This window comes from Glycine soja, chromosome 9 (genome assembly GCF_004193775.1).
Source record: "Glycine soja cultivar W05 chromosome 9, ASM419377v2, whole genome shotgun sequence".
In the NCBI taxonomy this organism is placed as follows: domain Eukaryota; kingdom Viridiplantae; phylum Streptophyta; class Magnoliopsida; order Fabales; family Fabaceae; genus Glycine; species Glycine soja.
This window is the reverse complement of record NC_041010.1, coordinates 42685934-42701467: the sequence shown is the minus strand read 5'-3', so window position 1 is coordinate 42701467 and position 15534 is coordinate 42685934. Positions and strand designations below refer to the sequence as shown.

The 15534-nt window shown below is 36.1% G+C and overlaps 3 protein-coding genes across 3 annotated transcripts; all 3 read left to right on the top strand.

The window, feature by feature from the left end:
• Positions 1 to 3533: 3533 nt before the first annotated feature.
• On the top strand, positions 3534 to 5226 carry LOC114424998. Its single transcript, XM_028391710.1, has 3 exons — positions 3534 to 3718; positions 3791 to 3856; positions 4923 to 5226. The coding sequence occupies exons 1-3, from the start codon at positions 3671 to 3673 to the stop codon at positions 4968 to 4970; spliced, it is 162 nt and encodes a 53-aa protein (XP_028247511.1). The 5' UTR covers positions 3534 to 3670; the 3' UTR covers positions 4971 to 5226.
• Positions 5227 to 6393: 1167 nt separating this feature from the next.
• LOC114424997 (2-(3-amino-3-carboxypropyl)histidine synthase subunit 1-like) lies at positions 6394 to 8495 on the top strand. Its single transcript, XM_028391709.1, has one exon. It carries the CDS (start codon positions 6531 to 6533, stop codon positions 7932 to 7934), a length of 1404 nt encoding a protein of 467 aa, XP_028247510.1. The 5' UTR covers positions 6394 to 6530; the 3' UTR covers positions 7935 to 8495.
• Positions 8496 to 13575: 5080 nt separating this feature from the next.
• Positions 13576 to 14288, top strand: LOC114367231 (auxin-induced protein 10A5-like). Its single transcript, XM_028324374.1, has one exon. The coding sequence runs from the start codon at positions 13638 to 13640 to the stop codon at positions 14046 to 14048; it is 411 nt and encodes a 136-aa protein (XP_028180175.1). The 5' UTR covers positions 13576 to 13637; the 3' UTR covers positions 14049 to 14288.
• Positions 14289 to 15534: the final 1246 nt, after the last annotated feature.

Here is a 15534-nt window from a genome sequence, read left to right as displayed (position 1 = left end):
ATCTTTTATAAAAAGAAAAAAAAAGAAAAACTGAACCATTCAAAAGTTATCAAACTGAACCGAAATCAAAATTAAATATTTATTATATTTTATAATTATGATTAAAATGATGTTAGTCGTTTCCTTTAATTAGTTAAATTTTATACTTTTTATTAAAAAATCATTAATTAATCTCATGATTTATTTAGTTGAAATGCAGACAATGAACCTAGATATAAATTGGTACACAAAGACTATATATACTAAGTTATTCAAATCTTCCTAATCCTAATTCCTGAAGCCATATGCATCGATCAGTTGAAGAGGGAAGAAACAAATATCATATCTAAGACAGTGGGAATATCGTTGAATTGCAATGTGGTATTTGTTAGGCACTGCGAGCTTTGGTATGAAGAATGCGATATTCGATGCGGTGATTAACATACACAAGCCTTACAACATATGGTGCAGGCAAGCTTTTGAGTTTTGATCGATGTGGTGGTCACTGGATATGAACGGGGACAAAATGTTGCCTAGACGTGGACAAGCTTGACAACTTTTTTAAAGGGAAGGATAGAGACTTGGTGAATGAGAACTGGATAGTGGGGAGGGTTGCTACGTGTGTGTGAGGGAGAGAGAGAATAAGATTAAGGATGATTATTTCCTTAAAATATAGTATTTACTTATTATAGTGACGTTCGAGATATTTTAATGAGTTTAAGATGAATTGAATTCTTCCCTACAAAACCCAAGGCCACCACTCATGAGTAATAATAATATTATATTTTGATGTAGCAACAAACTTTTCACTTTGACCATGTATGATTCATTGCTCATAAGTATATATTAAGGCTCTAGCTCCTGTTCTTAATGTTCAACTCAACCAACACTTTTAATTTTGAGTTAATCTAGTGTTTAATTTTGAATATATATAGATCATTGAATAAATTGGGCTTTATCTAATCTACAGAAATTAATAATATTCACATATATTATTTATTCCCATATCTTCTAATTTCTTTTTTTTCATCTTTTCTTCTATCTCATACTAACATTTTGTTTGAATAGAAAGTGAAATTGAGAGAAAATAATTATAAAGAGGAATATTAATTGAAGTGAGTTTTTGGTAAAATTTTTGTTGTTTGGATTGATAGAATTAGAAAAAAATGATATAGAATAATTTATTTTCATTTGTTTGCATATGTGTAAAATTGAAAGAAAGAAAAAAAAATATTATGAAAAGAGAAGATAATTATTCTTATTTTAAATTAAAATAATTGTATAATTAAAACAATACTGCATGAATCTCAGTTTTATGGCTCCGTAGCTGTAAATCTTAAAGGCTAATATATGAAACTCCTCTTAATGTATGTTTGCAAAGTCGTTGAAAAGGGTAATTAAGAAATTACATTTAGAATATAGAAATTATAACTATTATGTTTTTATAGCGTGTTTGAATTCTCATTTGTATCACATATTTTATATTTTCACGTCAATTAAAAAAAAAGGTGAAATTATAAAGAAGAACTTCCCTATTGACTTAATTTTCTATGTCCTATATCAGACAAGTACTTAATAAATGTGAAAAAATAACCAAATTTCATATAAGAAACCAAACATGCCAGCACTGATACTTTGAATAAAAAAACAATGTCAATGTTTGGAATCTCCTTGTTGATGAAAGTGACTAATAATTTTGTAATTTGTATCAAAGTTCTCGCTTTAGGGGGTCGCTAACACTTTTCTTGGCTAAGTTGAGTGTGAACTGAACATCTTTTTTGCTTGAGTTGAGAATTTATTGAAATTGATTTTGGATCACTTTGGGCCACTTCTCTTTCTCTCTCCCTCTCCATGTTTTTTTAATATTTATTTCCAACTTACGAGAGATAAGACTTGAGATTCCGTTGCGTCAAGTAACACTATAATTTATTCTTATGTAAATCTGATACCTTCCTCTTCGCTCTTCGGTCACAGATAAGAGCAAGTGAAGACACGAATAGTTTTTTTTGGCTTATGAAAGAATTGTAACTGAATAGCTAGTTATCCCTTTAATTACGATACCAAGAAACAAAAGAATTAATCCGAAAAAATAAAATACTATAATTGAGAGACACTGGGATTAGATGAAGATTGAATAATTTCAAGCTGGCGAAGATTTTTGTTTTTGCTTCAAATAGTTTCTTATTGCCCTATAATTGCTCATACGGGAAAAAAAAATGGATTTTGTCCCTAAATGTGGCCACTCGCCAAGATAACGCAGAAGGTGGAGCGCAACCGCGTCTAGACAAGAAAAAATATAGTATAATACCACACCCACACCCACACCCATGATCATTACTTATCCTAAATTGTTCTTTTTCTTTTCCTTTTCCTTTAAATATATTTTTATCAATGCAGAATGTTGTATTAACAACAATTATATACTTTGTAGCTTTCGGCGAAATCAACAATGCTGTCTGCAATGACAAAGCAAAAGGATAAGCCAAATCAATGCAAGGAAAATATTGGCCTTTAAAATATATTTAAACGCTGAACTCCATAATACAATCTACGTCAACTTTCTCCTTGTACATATCGTGAGACAAGAGGGAAAGGAATCAACAAAGCGGATTGGAAGAGATACAGAATTGTGAAATTGAAACTCGTTTTCAAGTTGGATAAGGTTGTAGACTGGACCCACAAACTAAAATAATGAATAAGCACTTTTGAGCTTTGAGAATGCAAAATAGGTAAACATGATGAAGTATGAGCTTTTATTTAAGTTAGAAAAGCCCCTACATCGTGATTTATTTAAATAAAAGTTCAATAAACCTACTTTTACCTATATGAAAATTTCAAACTGAAAAACAAAGACTCTAACAACCTTATATGGCAGGCATGTCATTATTAAGGGCCAATCGACCTGGTTATTGGTCTAGAGTTTTGGGCTTTACGCTTTCAAGGCCTTATATGTAAACATGCAATATGTTTTTTTCTTGACAGATATGTAACAAATTTCCTAACATTTATAATAATTAATTAATAAATACCATCACAACTGTAATAATTTTGAATTAATTAAGAAGGCATAAATCTTTATTATAAGTTGTAACAATATATGCATATTTAAACTCTTATGATTTTGTCAAGATAAAAATAAAAATTTAAACTCATGATTAGTTCGGTCACTCAAAGCCTGCAAAGTATCCTGCATATACAATTAGAGATTAATGTATGCCATTATTATTTCCTTAAAACTAACTACAAAACTCGCGGATCAACTAACATTTGATTGTTTCAGTTTAATTACAGGTTTTCAAGTTAGAATTCTGAATATGTAATTGTATTAAATATTTGAAAAATATTTTTTGTTGTCCATAAAAGTCCTGTTCCACTCGAACATGATTACTTCTGATGAAGATAATAAAATTACTGGGATTCTTTTTGGGTTTAAATTTCTTTGATAATAAAATTTTTCTTCTAGGGAACAAATCTCAATCCTGTATCCAAATGACAGTGTTTGTGGGCCTATTGGGCTTCAGTATCAATCTATTAAACTACAGAGTGCATGCAGTTAGCGAGTCACCCTCTCACTGCGGTCCCACCTTGCTGGCTAGGGTTCGATAATCGACAATTGTGAAGCACACCGTTTTGTTCGTCCATTTTTTCCTCCCTTCCTCTCTTCCTGCGCCGACAACTACTCTCGCTCGTAATGGCACCACCACCGGGACCTTATTCTGGTACCAGCACCCTCGCTTTGGTACGCTCCCAATTACCCTTTCTCGTTTCTTTCTTTCTTTTTTCTCGAGGTACTCACACCATTCATTCACAGGTCGCTCGAGCTTCCGCTTTCTCCTTTGGCCTTGTTTATGGAACCATTAAGCTCAAGTACCTCAAGGTACTGTATATAACCAATCCCTCTTTTTTTATTTATTCATACGATCTTTGACTCCCTTTTCTGACTTGTAATTTAACGATCTAGATGGGTTTTTTTTTATAGAAAATATTAATAAATCAATGTTGATCTGAATTGCTGCTGTTCACGCCTTAATTATCACTACATTCATGTTGAGTTGGGTGAATCAGTTTTTAGGTGCAATGGTGCTCAATTTTGATTGTCGAAATGATTTTAGCACTGCTTTCTTTTCTTGGGGGGTTTCGCTACCTATCCTACAACTAGATTGATAACCTTCTTTTCATTCGGGTTCTCACTCCGTCAACGTAGTGTGGATTATGTTTTACGGATTTTGATTCTTTGACTGATGAACACAAATTTATTGTAGTTGGATTGGTTAATCAAAGCCTCAGCTTGCCGATCCTTTCGTGACTGATTCTACTTTTAGGCTATATCTACAGCCTTAGCTTGAATTAGAAGCTATGAAGCACGGACGCCGGACACGACACGGACGCCGGACACATGGACACCTGTCGTACCGGGTGTCGGTGTCGGGTGCGGGTGCGTGTCGAACACCCAGACACAGCAAAGGGCTGGGGTGTCCGTGCTTCATAGATTAGAAGCCCTTTTGCCAGGTCAATTTGTTGTTGAGTGGTTTACCGATATTTTCATAACGACTTTAAAATGAGTGTTAAATAGTCCCCTGATGTTGGGAAAAAAAAATGCTTATATAACGTGTGCTATATACTAAAGCTTTGATGGTTTAAATCTGTTCTGAATTTTGTTATACATAATTTTGTAATCTCTGTTTAATTAAATGGCATGCATTGTTGTGCTGTGCCAATGTGCCATGTGTTATGTTTTTAATGCGTTGGTTTCATAGTCTGATAGTGCCGAATGGCTCCCATTTTAACATTTGTTTGTTATTTCTTGATTATGTAGGAAATTTGGGATGCTTTACCTTGCTTCTACATATCTTAATGTTGTAGTGCACTTTGTAGAATTTCGTTGCTTTTTGCTGTGTAAGCATTGGTTTTTAATTCTCTTATCATGTTTGTTTTACTTTCAGGCAAAAGCCAAATCTCATCAAAAAGCTCAGGAGAAGGCTCATCATTGAAAGCAATGAGAGATCCCCGGTGTTATTATCTGTCCATTGATGGAGTAGAATACTGAAATAATTCATTACAAGGAACTGTATCATGTTTTCTCCCATTTTTTTTTTCTTCTCTGGTTTAAGCTTTGGATAATCTTGGAGCATCGAGTTTAGTGCGCTGAAAATGTTCAAGATTTTGCCTTGTTTAAATAATGAATACCATGTCTTCTTTTGAGTTCCATGTTTATATATCAAATTGCCTGCTATGTCTTGGTTGCAACATTTGCTTCTTAATTATGAATTATGAATTATGAAATTTCCATTTTATTCTTAAATTGAAAGGAGTACATGATGCATTTCATGTGTTTGGTTAGAGCTGAAATAGGAAGGGAGATGGAAATAGTTATGTTGGACCCACCAAATATAAAATCAATTCCCAAGGGTTTCCTCATCCTTAGCATCTCTCTTAGTTCCATATAGAGTCGCATATATATAAAGGAATGAGTTGCAGAACTCATGACTGTAACTGACGCAAGGGTTCTAGAGAGTTAGAAATGAGAGGAAGGAGGGGATAATGAAGTCCCGCCAGTTCGAACAAATCACAAAACCTGAATTGTGTTTGGTTGTGTTCGTTCTCTCTATTCTTTTTCTCCCTTTTTCTTTCATTTCCATTTCCTGTTTTGTACCAATTCAGGTTTTAAGAATATATTACACAACAAATTACGTCATGTTTGGTTTCCATAATTTATATGGTTCAAAGAGTGAGATATTTCATCTACATATCACCCCAAATTTGACCTTTAAACTCGAGTTTCAAGTCTATGTTGATTTGGTATTGTTGACCGTTCAATTGTAGCTGTTCAGTATAAAATGTTTCACTTTCACCTGTGTTGTATAGTCGTTAGCTTTCTCCACATTTGTTTGTGGACAATAGTACTAGCTTGCCAAATACTATGTTTAAAAGTTAAAACTGATCAGTGTTGTGCTTCTATGCGCTACTCGAATGGGAATTTGCAGTTTCCTCAAATAAAGTTCAGCTGAATAACAAGCGAATTTTTAAAAATCTCTTCACAACCTCCACATTTTTGCAACTAATTCATTCATGAAAAGCACGAGGAAGGACTCCTCCAAACAAAGCCATAAAAATGTTGTATCGCTTGCCTGAGCATATTCAAACAGCATTAGTACAATGGATTTAATGTGCTTGATGAGCATTTCCAAAAGCATTAGTACAAACAGCATAGCTTGCCTGTACAAACAGCATTAGTGTTGGTTAGGGAGAAGAGCACCCTATAATTAATGGTGACAAAATAAATGGATTGGATAAAAAAAATCTATTAATTTACTTTGATCTATTTAAAAAAAATCCAAACTAAATAACCTAATTTTGCTTTTTAAAATAAAAATAAATCAAATTTCTCTTTCAAGAGATATTAAATATGTTATGCATGAGAATTCAACACGATGACAGAGGATTTCCAACAAGTTAGACAGGAAGCAAGTGTTGTTCCCCCTCATAAACCCAACAACAGCGGCGGTTGAAAGGAAGTCAGTAGCATAGAAGAGAAGAGAAAAGGGTTTGCTATGGAGAAGCCAGCTGAAGCAGAGAACGTTCTGGTCCTTCCCCCTCATAAACAACCCGACAACGACGACAACAACAACAACAATAGGCCAAAGCCAAAGCCAAAGCGTTTCGTGAAAAACCAAATCCCGGAGTCAATCCTTAACGATCCTGTTCTGAACGCCGCAATCTCCGTGCTCCCTTCGAACTACAACTTCGAGGTCCACAAGTGCGTTTGGCGTGTACTCTCCAGCGGAGCAAAGCGCGTGGCACTCCAGTTCCCTGAGGGCCTCCTCATGTACTCGCTCCCCCTCTCCGACATCCTCACCTCCTTCGCCGCCGTCACCCACTGCTACGTCCTCGGCGACGTTACCTACGGCGCTTGCTGCGTCGACGACCTCGCTGCCTCCGCCCTCGGCGCCGACCTTCTCATCCACTACGGCCACAGCTGCCTCGTCCCCATCGACTCCACCACAATCCCCTGCCTCTACATCTTCGTCGACATCAAAATCGACGTCCCCCACTTCGTCGATACCCTCATCTTAAACCTCCACAAAGCCAAAACGCTCGTCATCGCCGGAACCATTCAATTCGCCTCCGCAATTCGCACCGCCAAGCCCCAATTGGAGGAACTAGGGTTTAGGGTTTTGATTCCTCAGTCCAAGCCGCTCTCCGCAGGCGAGGTTCTGGGTTGCACTGCGCCCAAGGTATCGTCGAAATTGCTCGGTGATGATGGTGAGAGTAGTGTTTTGGTTTTTGTGGCGGATGGAAGGTTTCACTTGGAGGCGTTCATGATTGCGAATCCGGGGATTAGGGCATTCAGGTATGACCCTTACATGGGGAAGTTGTTTCTGGAGGAATATGATCATTTGGGTATGAAGAGGTCCAGGAAAAATGCGATTTTTAAAGCCAGGGAGGAGGCTCGGAGTTGGGGTCTGGTTTTGGGGACGCTGGGGAGGCAAGGGAATCCAAGGATTTTGGAGAGGTTGGAGAAGATGATGAGGGATAGAGGCTTTGATTATACTGTGGTTTTGATGTCGGAGATGAGTCCTGCCAGGATTGCTCTCTTTGAGGATTCTATCGATGCTTGGATTCAGATTGCGTGTCCTAGGTTGTCCATCGACTGGGGGGAGGCTTTTGTGAAACCGGTGCTTACTCCTTTTGAGGCCGATATTGCGCTGGGAGTGATACCTGGGTGGTGGGAGAAGAATAATGAGGTGGTTTGTTGCAACAAGAGTGGCTCTTGTTGTGGGGATGCAAAGGGAGGAGGAGAAGATTTTGGTGGAGATTATCCCATGGATTACTATGCTCAAGATGGTGGGGAGTGGAATTCATCTTATGTGATAAAGTCTACTCGTCCTCCTGCCAGGAGAGTTTTCGTTGTGTCGTCTGTTGCTGATACTACTGCCATTTCCCAACAGCCTTAGATTTGCTGCTTATCAGTTACAAGTTCAAGGTTTTAAAAAGACAGATAGGATGGATCGTGACATCAGCCTCAGCGTTAAGATTTGTGTCGTGGCTATATTTGTCTGTGATTTCTCGCGATTGCAATTGGACTGCTACTGCAATTACAATTAATAAAACCTTGGTCATAACTAACGATTTTTTGCTCTGGAAGGATAGAGTCTATAGTCTATTGTTTTCTTTTGTTTTTAGTTTTGTCTTATTTAGGATAAATTTTGTAGGATGAATGTTTGGGGGAGAAGAAAACATGCTGAACTGTTATTTTCTTTGGTCTGATATGAGAGTGAAGAAGATGGAATGTGATAAGCTCAGTTTCTGTTTCAATTTGGTTGACGTAGCCACCAAGCTTTTTTGGTGATTAATTGGTTTGTGCCTTCTTTGGTGACACCTCGGTAACCACTACTCTTGCATGGAATGTTGTATGTTAATGTGAGTGTTGGAATTTAGGAATCAGAGAGAAACAAGTTCTTTTGTATGACGTGTATCTTTTAAAATTAATAATAATAGGCTCTGTTATACCTAAATGTGACCGAGTCTCTTGTTAGGTTCTTGCCAATCTTAAGAATAGCTCACAAATTACAGCAGGCACTCGTTTCCACTTTGTTTGTTTCTCTCTCATTGAGTATGCAATCAAAGCAGCAAAGCACTTGCCTTCTCATCCTTCTACAACTCATTTTCATTTTTTGGTGGCGTAGCTTTCATGTGCCATATTTCTCTTCTTTAGTACTTCTAGTCATGATTTTATCTACTTCCGAAAATTTGAACACACTAGTAATTATTTCATGCTCTATGACTTTATGTTTTTAATTAATGGGAGATGTCTTTGTACTGTTTGATGAATTACCTGAAAAAGAATGACGATTAATTAGAGTATGTCCCGCTCTGAATATTTCTTGATAATGACATTTTACTATGTTTTCTTACTTCTGAATAAATGGTTAAGTACTTTCAAGTTACATTATGGTTTGCTACTGCAGAAGAACACAACAACAAAAAAGATTTTTTTTAATATCGAAAACTTATTTTTCATTTGGAACTTTGGATTTTGTTCTGCATGTGTTGTTTTCCCCAGAAATTTTATGGTGGAGCTTAAGAATCTTTTTATTCTGCAATTGACAAAAACTTTGTAATCTCTGATTAATTCAATGTCCTGTATTGTTGTGTTGTGCCAAGTGTAATGTTATAATGCCGTGGTTTGGTACTACTTTCATCATTTAAAACAATGTGATTACTTTAAAAATTTATTTCTACTACTCTTTTATTGTTTTCTTTCTACTTTATTTCTCTTTTAGGTAATATTTTCTTATTCAAATAAAGTGTTAATGAAAAATCAGATAAAAGTGATAATCTAATTTCCTAATTGGTAAATTTTTTTTGGATATATTACACAACAAAGTATGCCATGCTTGGTGTTACAATAAAACATGTACCACAAAAAATCTATTCAAATTTTATTTTAATAATAGCAAGACTAGCATAAAAATGGCATGGTTTCTATAATTTATACTGTTGAAATAGTAAAATACTTCATCTACATATCACGCCAAACCTGCCCTTGTGTTCAAGCTCGAGATTTAAGAGTTCTTACGTTGTTATTGTTGAGCGTTAAATTCTTGCTGTCCAATGTGAAACGTTCCACCTGTATTTAAGGATGATAACACCGCCACATTACGTTGTTTTGTCTACAGCTTTCTTTCTCCACACTTGTGAGCTAAATACAACCGAAATACACTGGTTTGTCAAATATTATTGAGGTTTAAAAGGTTAAAATTGATTAGTGTTGTGTTTTTATGCACTACTCTAAATAGGAATTTGTGGTTTCTTCAAATAAGTTTACGCTGAATAACCACCGAATCATAGTGAAATTTCTTCACAATCTCCACATCATTGCAACAAATATTTCGTTTCATGAATTGCGTTGTTCGAATGAATGAAAGTTAATGATCTCATCATTTTTAAGGCTTGAATGTATTAAGACTGAATTCAAGCAAATCATGAGGAAGAACGTCCTCCAAAGTTTAAAAAGTGGTCCTATTTCCTCGTGAAATATTCAATGGATTTCACATGCTTGATGGGTATATCCAAAAGCATTAGTGCTGAGAAGCACATGCTTTGGTCAGCGTAGCCCATGATTTATTTTTCTCGTTAGTAGAAGCCCATGTTTGTTTTTGGTGACAGAATTGCTCAAGGGAACTACTATTGGCACTTCCCACTTGGGTAGCTTTCTGCACTTTTTTCAAAATTATCCTTCCAACGGAAACATGACTCTGTTGCACATTGTACAATATAATCATATTTCTATTATTGGCTCAACATCCTCAATACCAGCAACAACACATATTTACCTCCACGATCAACATCCCAAACTTATCATCCCAAACCCATTGACAACAACAACAAAATCCAAAAAAAAATTGAGGGTGGTGTACATGTGGATCGATGAGGGGTTGGGTGAGGTGCATGGATCTGGATGTTTGCGTTGGTGGCTGATGTGGCGCAGTGTTTCTCAGATCCTAACGACAAAACATGGTGTGATGCAGATCTTGACGGTGGGGTGTAAGGAGAGAGGATGGTGAGGAATAAGAGAAAGGGATGGTGGTCTAGGAAATGGAGGAGGGTAGCAAGGTCTTTTTAGATGTCTTGGCATTGTCATTAATACTATTGGTAGTGGGAATAGTAGTTTCCATTGCTCAATGTAGAGAACAACACACAAACTTCAACCCTTGGGGTGGTTTTTAGTTTGTAGTTTTGAAATTTTAATAAACTAAACCCAATTTTAGATTTGAATTTTCAGTTTTAAAAAAATTTCAACTTTGACTAAATAGTTATCTTTCTCATCAACTCCTTCGGGCTCCAATCCGTATCACATCTCATGTGAAGCATGATGCCAATCCAACAACTCTCCTTGCATCTACTTGCCTCCCAATTCAACATCATCTTCAACTCCACACAAACAACAACCATCACTTTTAATCCAATTTTATAGATTAAATGGCACAACTAAATACACTCACCTCTTTAGTTTCGAAATTTGTTTCAACAAGATGAGCATTTAACTGTTTTGAAGTTATTAACCATCACCTTCAATCTATAATTTAGGGAAGAGTTGAATCGCTAACTCCAAAACTCAATGTCAGAAATTAGAACTAATCACAAAAAATCCGGATCCAAACCCTCAAAATGCAGAACCCCAAAACACAGAACACAAACATGTGACAGGGACATGCGACGATCTTGGGGGAGGATCAACGTCAAAGTATATCTAGATCTTGGGAGAGAGATGAAGAGGAGATGGTGGTGGCGAACGGCCAATGGCGACATGTGAGAGAGAGAGAGAGAGTGCATTGTACGAGAGGGAGAACATCGAACGACCAATGGCGGCGATCGTCGAGTGACAAGGATCAAACAATAGAGAGAGACCAACAATGGCGTGAAGGAAGCATCGTGAAATGAAGGGAATGCATGAGGGTCAGGTAAAAACGGAAACATAAATTAATAAACCCATTTTTATTGTTTTTGAAATAGAGTAAAAACTATTTTGAAAACAAAAAAAAAACTAACTCAGTCTCATTTTTATCGTTTTCATTTTGAAAACATTTTAAAATAAAAAATAAAAAACTCACCATCATCCGTAACGAGGCCTAAATTGGTTTACTTTGAGTAAAATGGAGTGACATTGCCAAATTTAACTCCTAATATGTACAAGGAAAAGGACAGAAATTTAATAGGAATTTGGATCCTATCACATTATATTTGTGATGCTTGAAAATAAAATGCAAAACGGTTCACGTTCTCTCTCCACTGTTTATTGTTGATCGATGCGGGGGCCGGCATATATTTGAAAATCATCAGTTATGCCTGTATTCTAATCAGGATTACTGTGTTAAAATGATTCTGGGGACAAGAAAATCATGGGATTAAGAAAATCAAACATTACAAAATGAAATGCAGTTGATTTTGTCCCTCCATGTTTGTCTGTTTCTTCACAATCTTTTGTATATTTTACTAATAAACAACACAAACTTTTAATTTGATTTGACCTGAGTGTTATCACCGAATCTCATCACCTCCGTATTTTATGTCTTCTTTTGCTCGCTACCATTCTTCTTTCGTTTTTATGAGTAGTTTATAATACTTTGTTAGTTGGGAACATGACCTATATTACACCAAAGTTCCCTCCTATTATCTCATTATGGAATCAAATCATGGTTTCTAAAAGCAAACAATTTCTGTAATTACTAATCAATTCCAAGCAAAATGATTTTTCATGTTGGTCGATGTCCACCGAAGCCAACGGCGCTATGTATTTTTCTCATTATTCATCTAATCATAACGATTCGCATGCACTCCCATTTCCGTGCCCTTGATTAGTAGTAATTAATTTACAACAGTATGTGCAAAATATATGTAATTTGCAAGATAACGAAAGCTACAGTACAAATTTGCAACAGGGGTATGTAGTTGGGATCTAATGCAGTTCAAAGACAAAGATCAGGTTTTGAGTTTCCCATAATCTCGATGTTAGATATGGGGAAACATAATAATTAATTGAGGCAAGCACATGTAACGTGAGCCTGTTTAGTAACATAACCTAAAAACAAAGTTACGCCTTAATTGTTCTAGTTTAATTCATATTCCAACTTGAAAATAAAAAAATTGTTTTGATTCACAACATCTCCGTTTCTACGATTTCTTTCTTTTTATTAAAAAACAACATATGAATTTAGTAAGAGCCACTTCCTTGTCTTTCTAGTTTCTAATGATAACTAAATTATACTAGTTTTCAATTATTTTATTAACATTCGGTGATGTAGAATTGTAGATATCAAGATGTGAGTCAAACTTGTATCGTGGCCTGGTCTCTTAAACATTAATTCAACTCCCACTTCTTACAATTGCTGCACTATAGATGGATCCAAAGTCCCATGAATTATATGTTGGTTGATTGTTGACAACAGGTGCATTGTCTTCTGAATCATCTCATCACGGATAAAATAAAATCTCTCGTTTCCGAATCATCTCATCACATTCATTATAATTCACATTACCACTTTTCGTTCACTTTAACACAGTGATTCGATTCGAACCCTACTAAAACAAGACAATTAAAAACTGTATCAAAATATCACCAACAAACAAAACAGTGTATCAATTGGCAAGAGTTGTTTTAATCAAATTTGGGAGTTTAAATATACATTTGTATTAAATATTCAGAAGAAAAACTTTATTGTCATAAGTTTGAGTGAAATTATTTATTGCAAAAGATAGCTGTGATTTGCATGAAAATGGAAATAAATAAAAAGTTGATGAGAACAGAGAAACCAGCTGTTAAGGATAAAAAGTGGAGATTTTATTTTTAGCTTTCTAAAAGGAGGTCTAGTACAATGCATAGGAAAATTGTAATGCACGATCAGAAAGAAAGAAAGAAGCAGCCTAGTGGGCTATAAGCCTATAAGGCAAAGCCCACATTCCACTCGGTTCCACATGGGCTTGACTACGATTGAGGCAACAGGCACAATCTCGTAATTATCTCAAACTCCAGTGGCATTTCCCATTCCCCCGAACAATATATACCCCCACGCGCCCCTTCTCTTCTTCCACCGTTTCACACTTTGAGAATATAAAAAAAAAACCGAACCCACTCTATTGAGTTGAGTCTTTTGATAATGTCGTCGGCGTCGACGGGAAGCAGCAGCAGCAGCAAAATCCGGCGCATTGTGCGCGTGCGGCAAATGCTTCTCCGGTGGCGGAGGAAGGTGGCGGTGGACGTTCCGGCGGGACACGTGGCAGTGTGCGTGGGGCCCAGCAGGAGGAGGTTCATCGTGCGCGCGACGCACCTGAACCACCCGATTTTCAAGATGCTTCTTGTGAAGGCCGAAGAGGAATACGGTTTCTGCAACCACGGTCCTCTCGCTATTCCCTGCGACGAGTCTCTCTTCGAACACCTTCTTCGGGTGGTGGCCCGACCCGTACCCCTACCCGGTTTCTCCTCGCTCGAGGATTTTCAGACACGCTGCCACGTGGACTTTGTAGGAGGAGAATCGTGGCCGTTGCTTCGTGACGAGCCAATTTGCTGAAAATGCAATACAATAATCGTTAATCACTAACTACTTTTTTTGGGCTTGTATTTTTTACCCTAATTATTGATTTTTTTTAGTTATTAGGGGAATGATGAAAAGAAGGCGAAGTCGAGCGGGGTGAATTGGATTAGATCCAATGTTGTCTATTAATTGTATTTGTAATTTGTAAAATATGCAAATTACTTGGCTCCATTTTAGAGCAAGGTTACAACTTACAAGATGTGTGTTCTTCCTTTTTGTCCTCTTTTAAATTTTTTATTTTAATTTTATAATAACGCATGGATAAAGTTTTCTTACACTACAGTTAAACTTTATAAGATAAAAAGTCAATCCCCAATTGGCCTTAAATGTGCGAAATATGAACGAAACAAAAAATATAATTAAGTTTAATCTTTAATGATTATATATTGTCAGGGTAAAAAATTTATATTGTAAACACACTGGAATTACATGATGAAGTCCCTCCACACATGGAAAAGGGTCTTCACTGAGTTTCTTACAATAAAAATCATTTAGCATGCATCATCATGCAGTGACAACACAGTGAATTAACATAGTGGTTGCAACAATGTCATGTGTTACATTGTGATATTCCTCATCCTCATAGATCATGGTGATGTTTCTCCATCTTATATGCGACAAGTGATTTTATCTTGCGTTTCCACTTTTTGCGGTTTTAGTGAGATATGAGGTTAGGGAAAATAATTGATAAGAAGCACAATGAAATTTGGAAAACTTTCAATGTAAGTTTTAAAAATGGCTCACGGTTCCAATTAGGAAAATGGTTTGAGCTCGAAAAAAAATTTTGAGTCCTCGAAGACATGTATATTATATAATTTGTTGTAAGCAACACAAAGTTGGAATGCGCTAGATATGAAGATGCAATATCTTGGTCCTTATCGACCAAGGCATGAAAGTCATTTTTGTGTGTACAAACATAGGCACCGAAGGTGCCAACTAGGACGCTTCACAAAAATTATCAAACACGAGTTAATTGTTAGACTAATATGAATTGTGGAATGCAAATCAGAGACAATTTTTAAATTTTGTCAAACCTATAGACTAGTACGTCAACATAATGCTGAATTCAGTGGTTAATTTGACAACAGGTGTCAAATTCAGAGATCAAATTAAAGTCTTTATAATTTTTCATAATTAATTTTAAACTCTTCAAAAGAATCCTTACACATATAAATTATATCGATGTCTCATGTGTGTATCATATAAGCACTTTAACATGCCACATATCATACTTGGTTAAAGTTAACAACAAATACTTAACAAATACTTAATGGAAGGACTAACTTAAATAATAAATTATAGATTTGGATAGTGTTATGAAATTCGATGGATCGGTTGGATTGGTCTAATCAAAGTTTGGTGACTTAACTGAATTGATTTTATTATTGGATCGATCACTTAATTGATTCGAAATGATCCGGTCAAATCCGACCGATTAAGTTATCGGATCCCGGTTAGACCA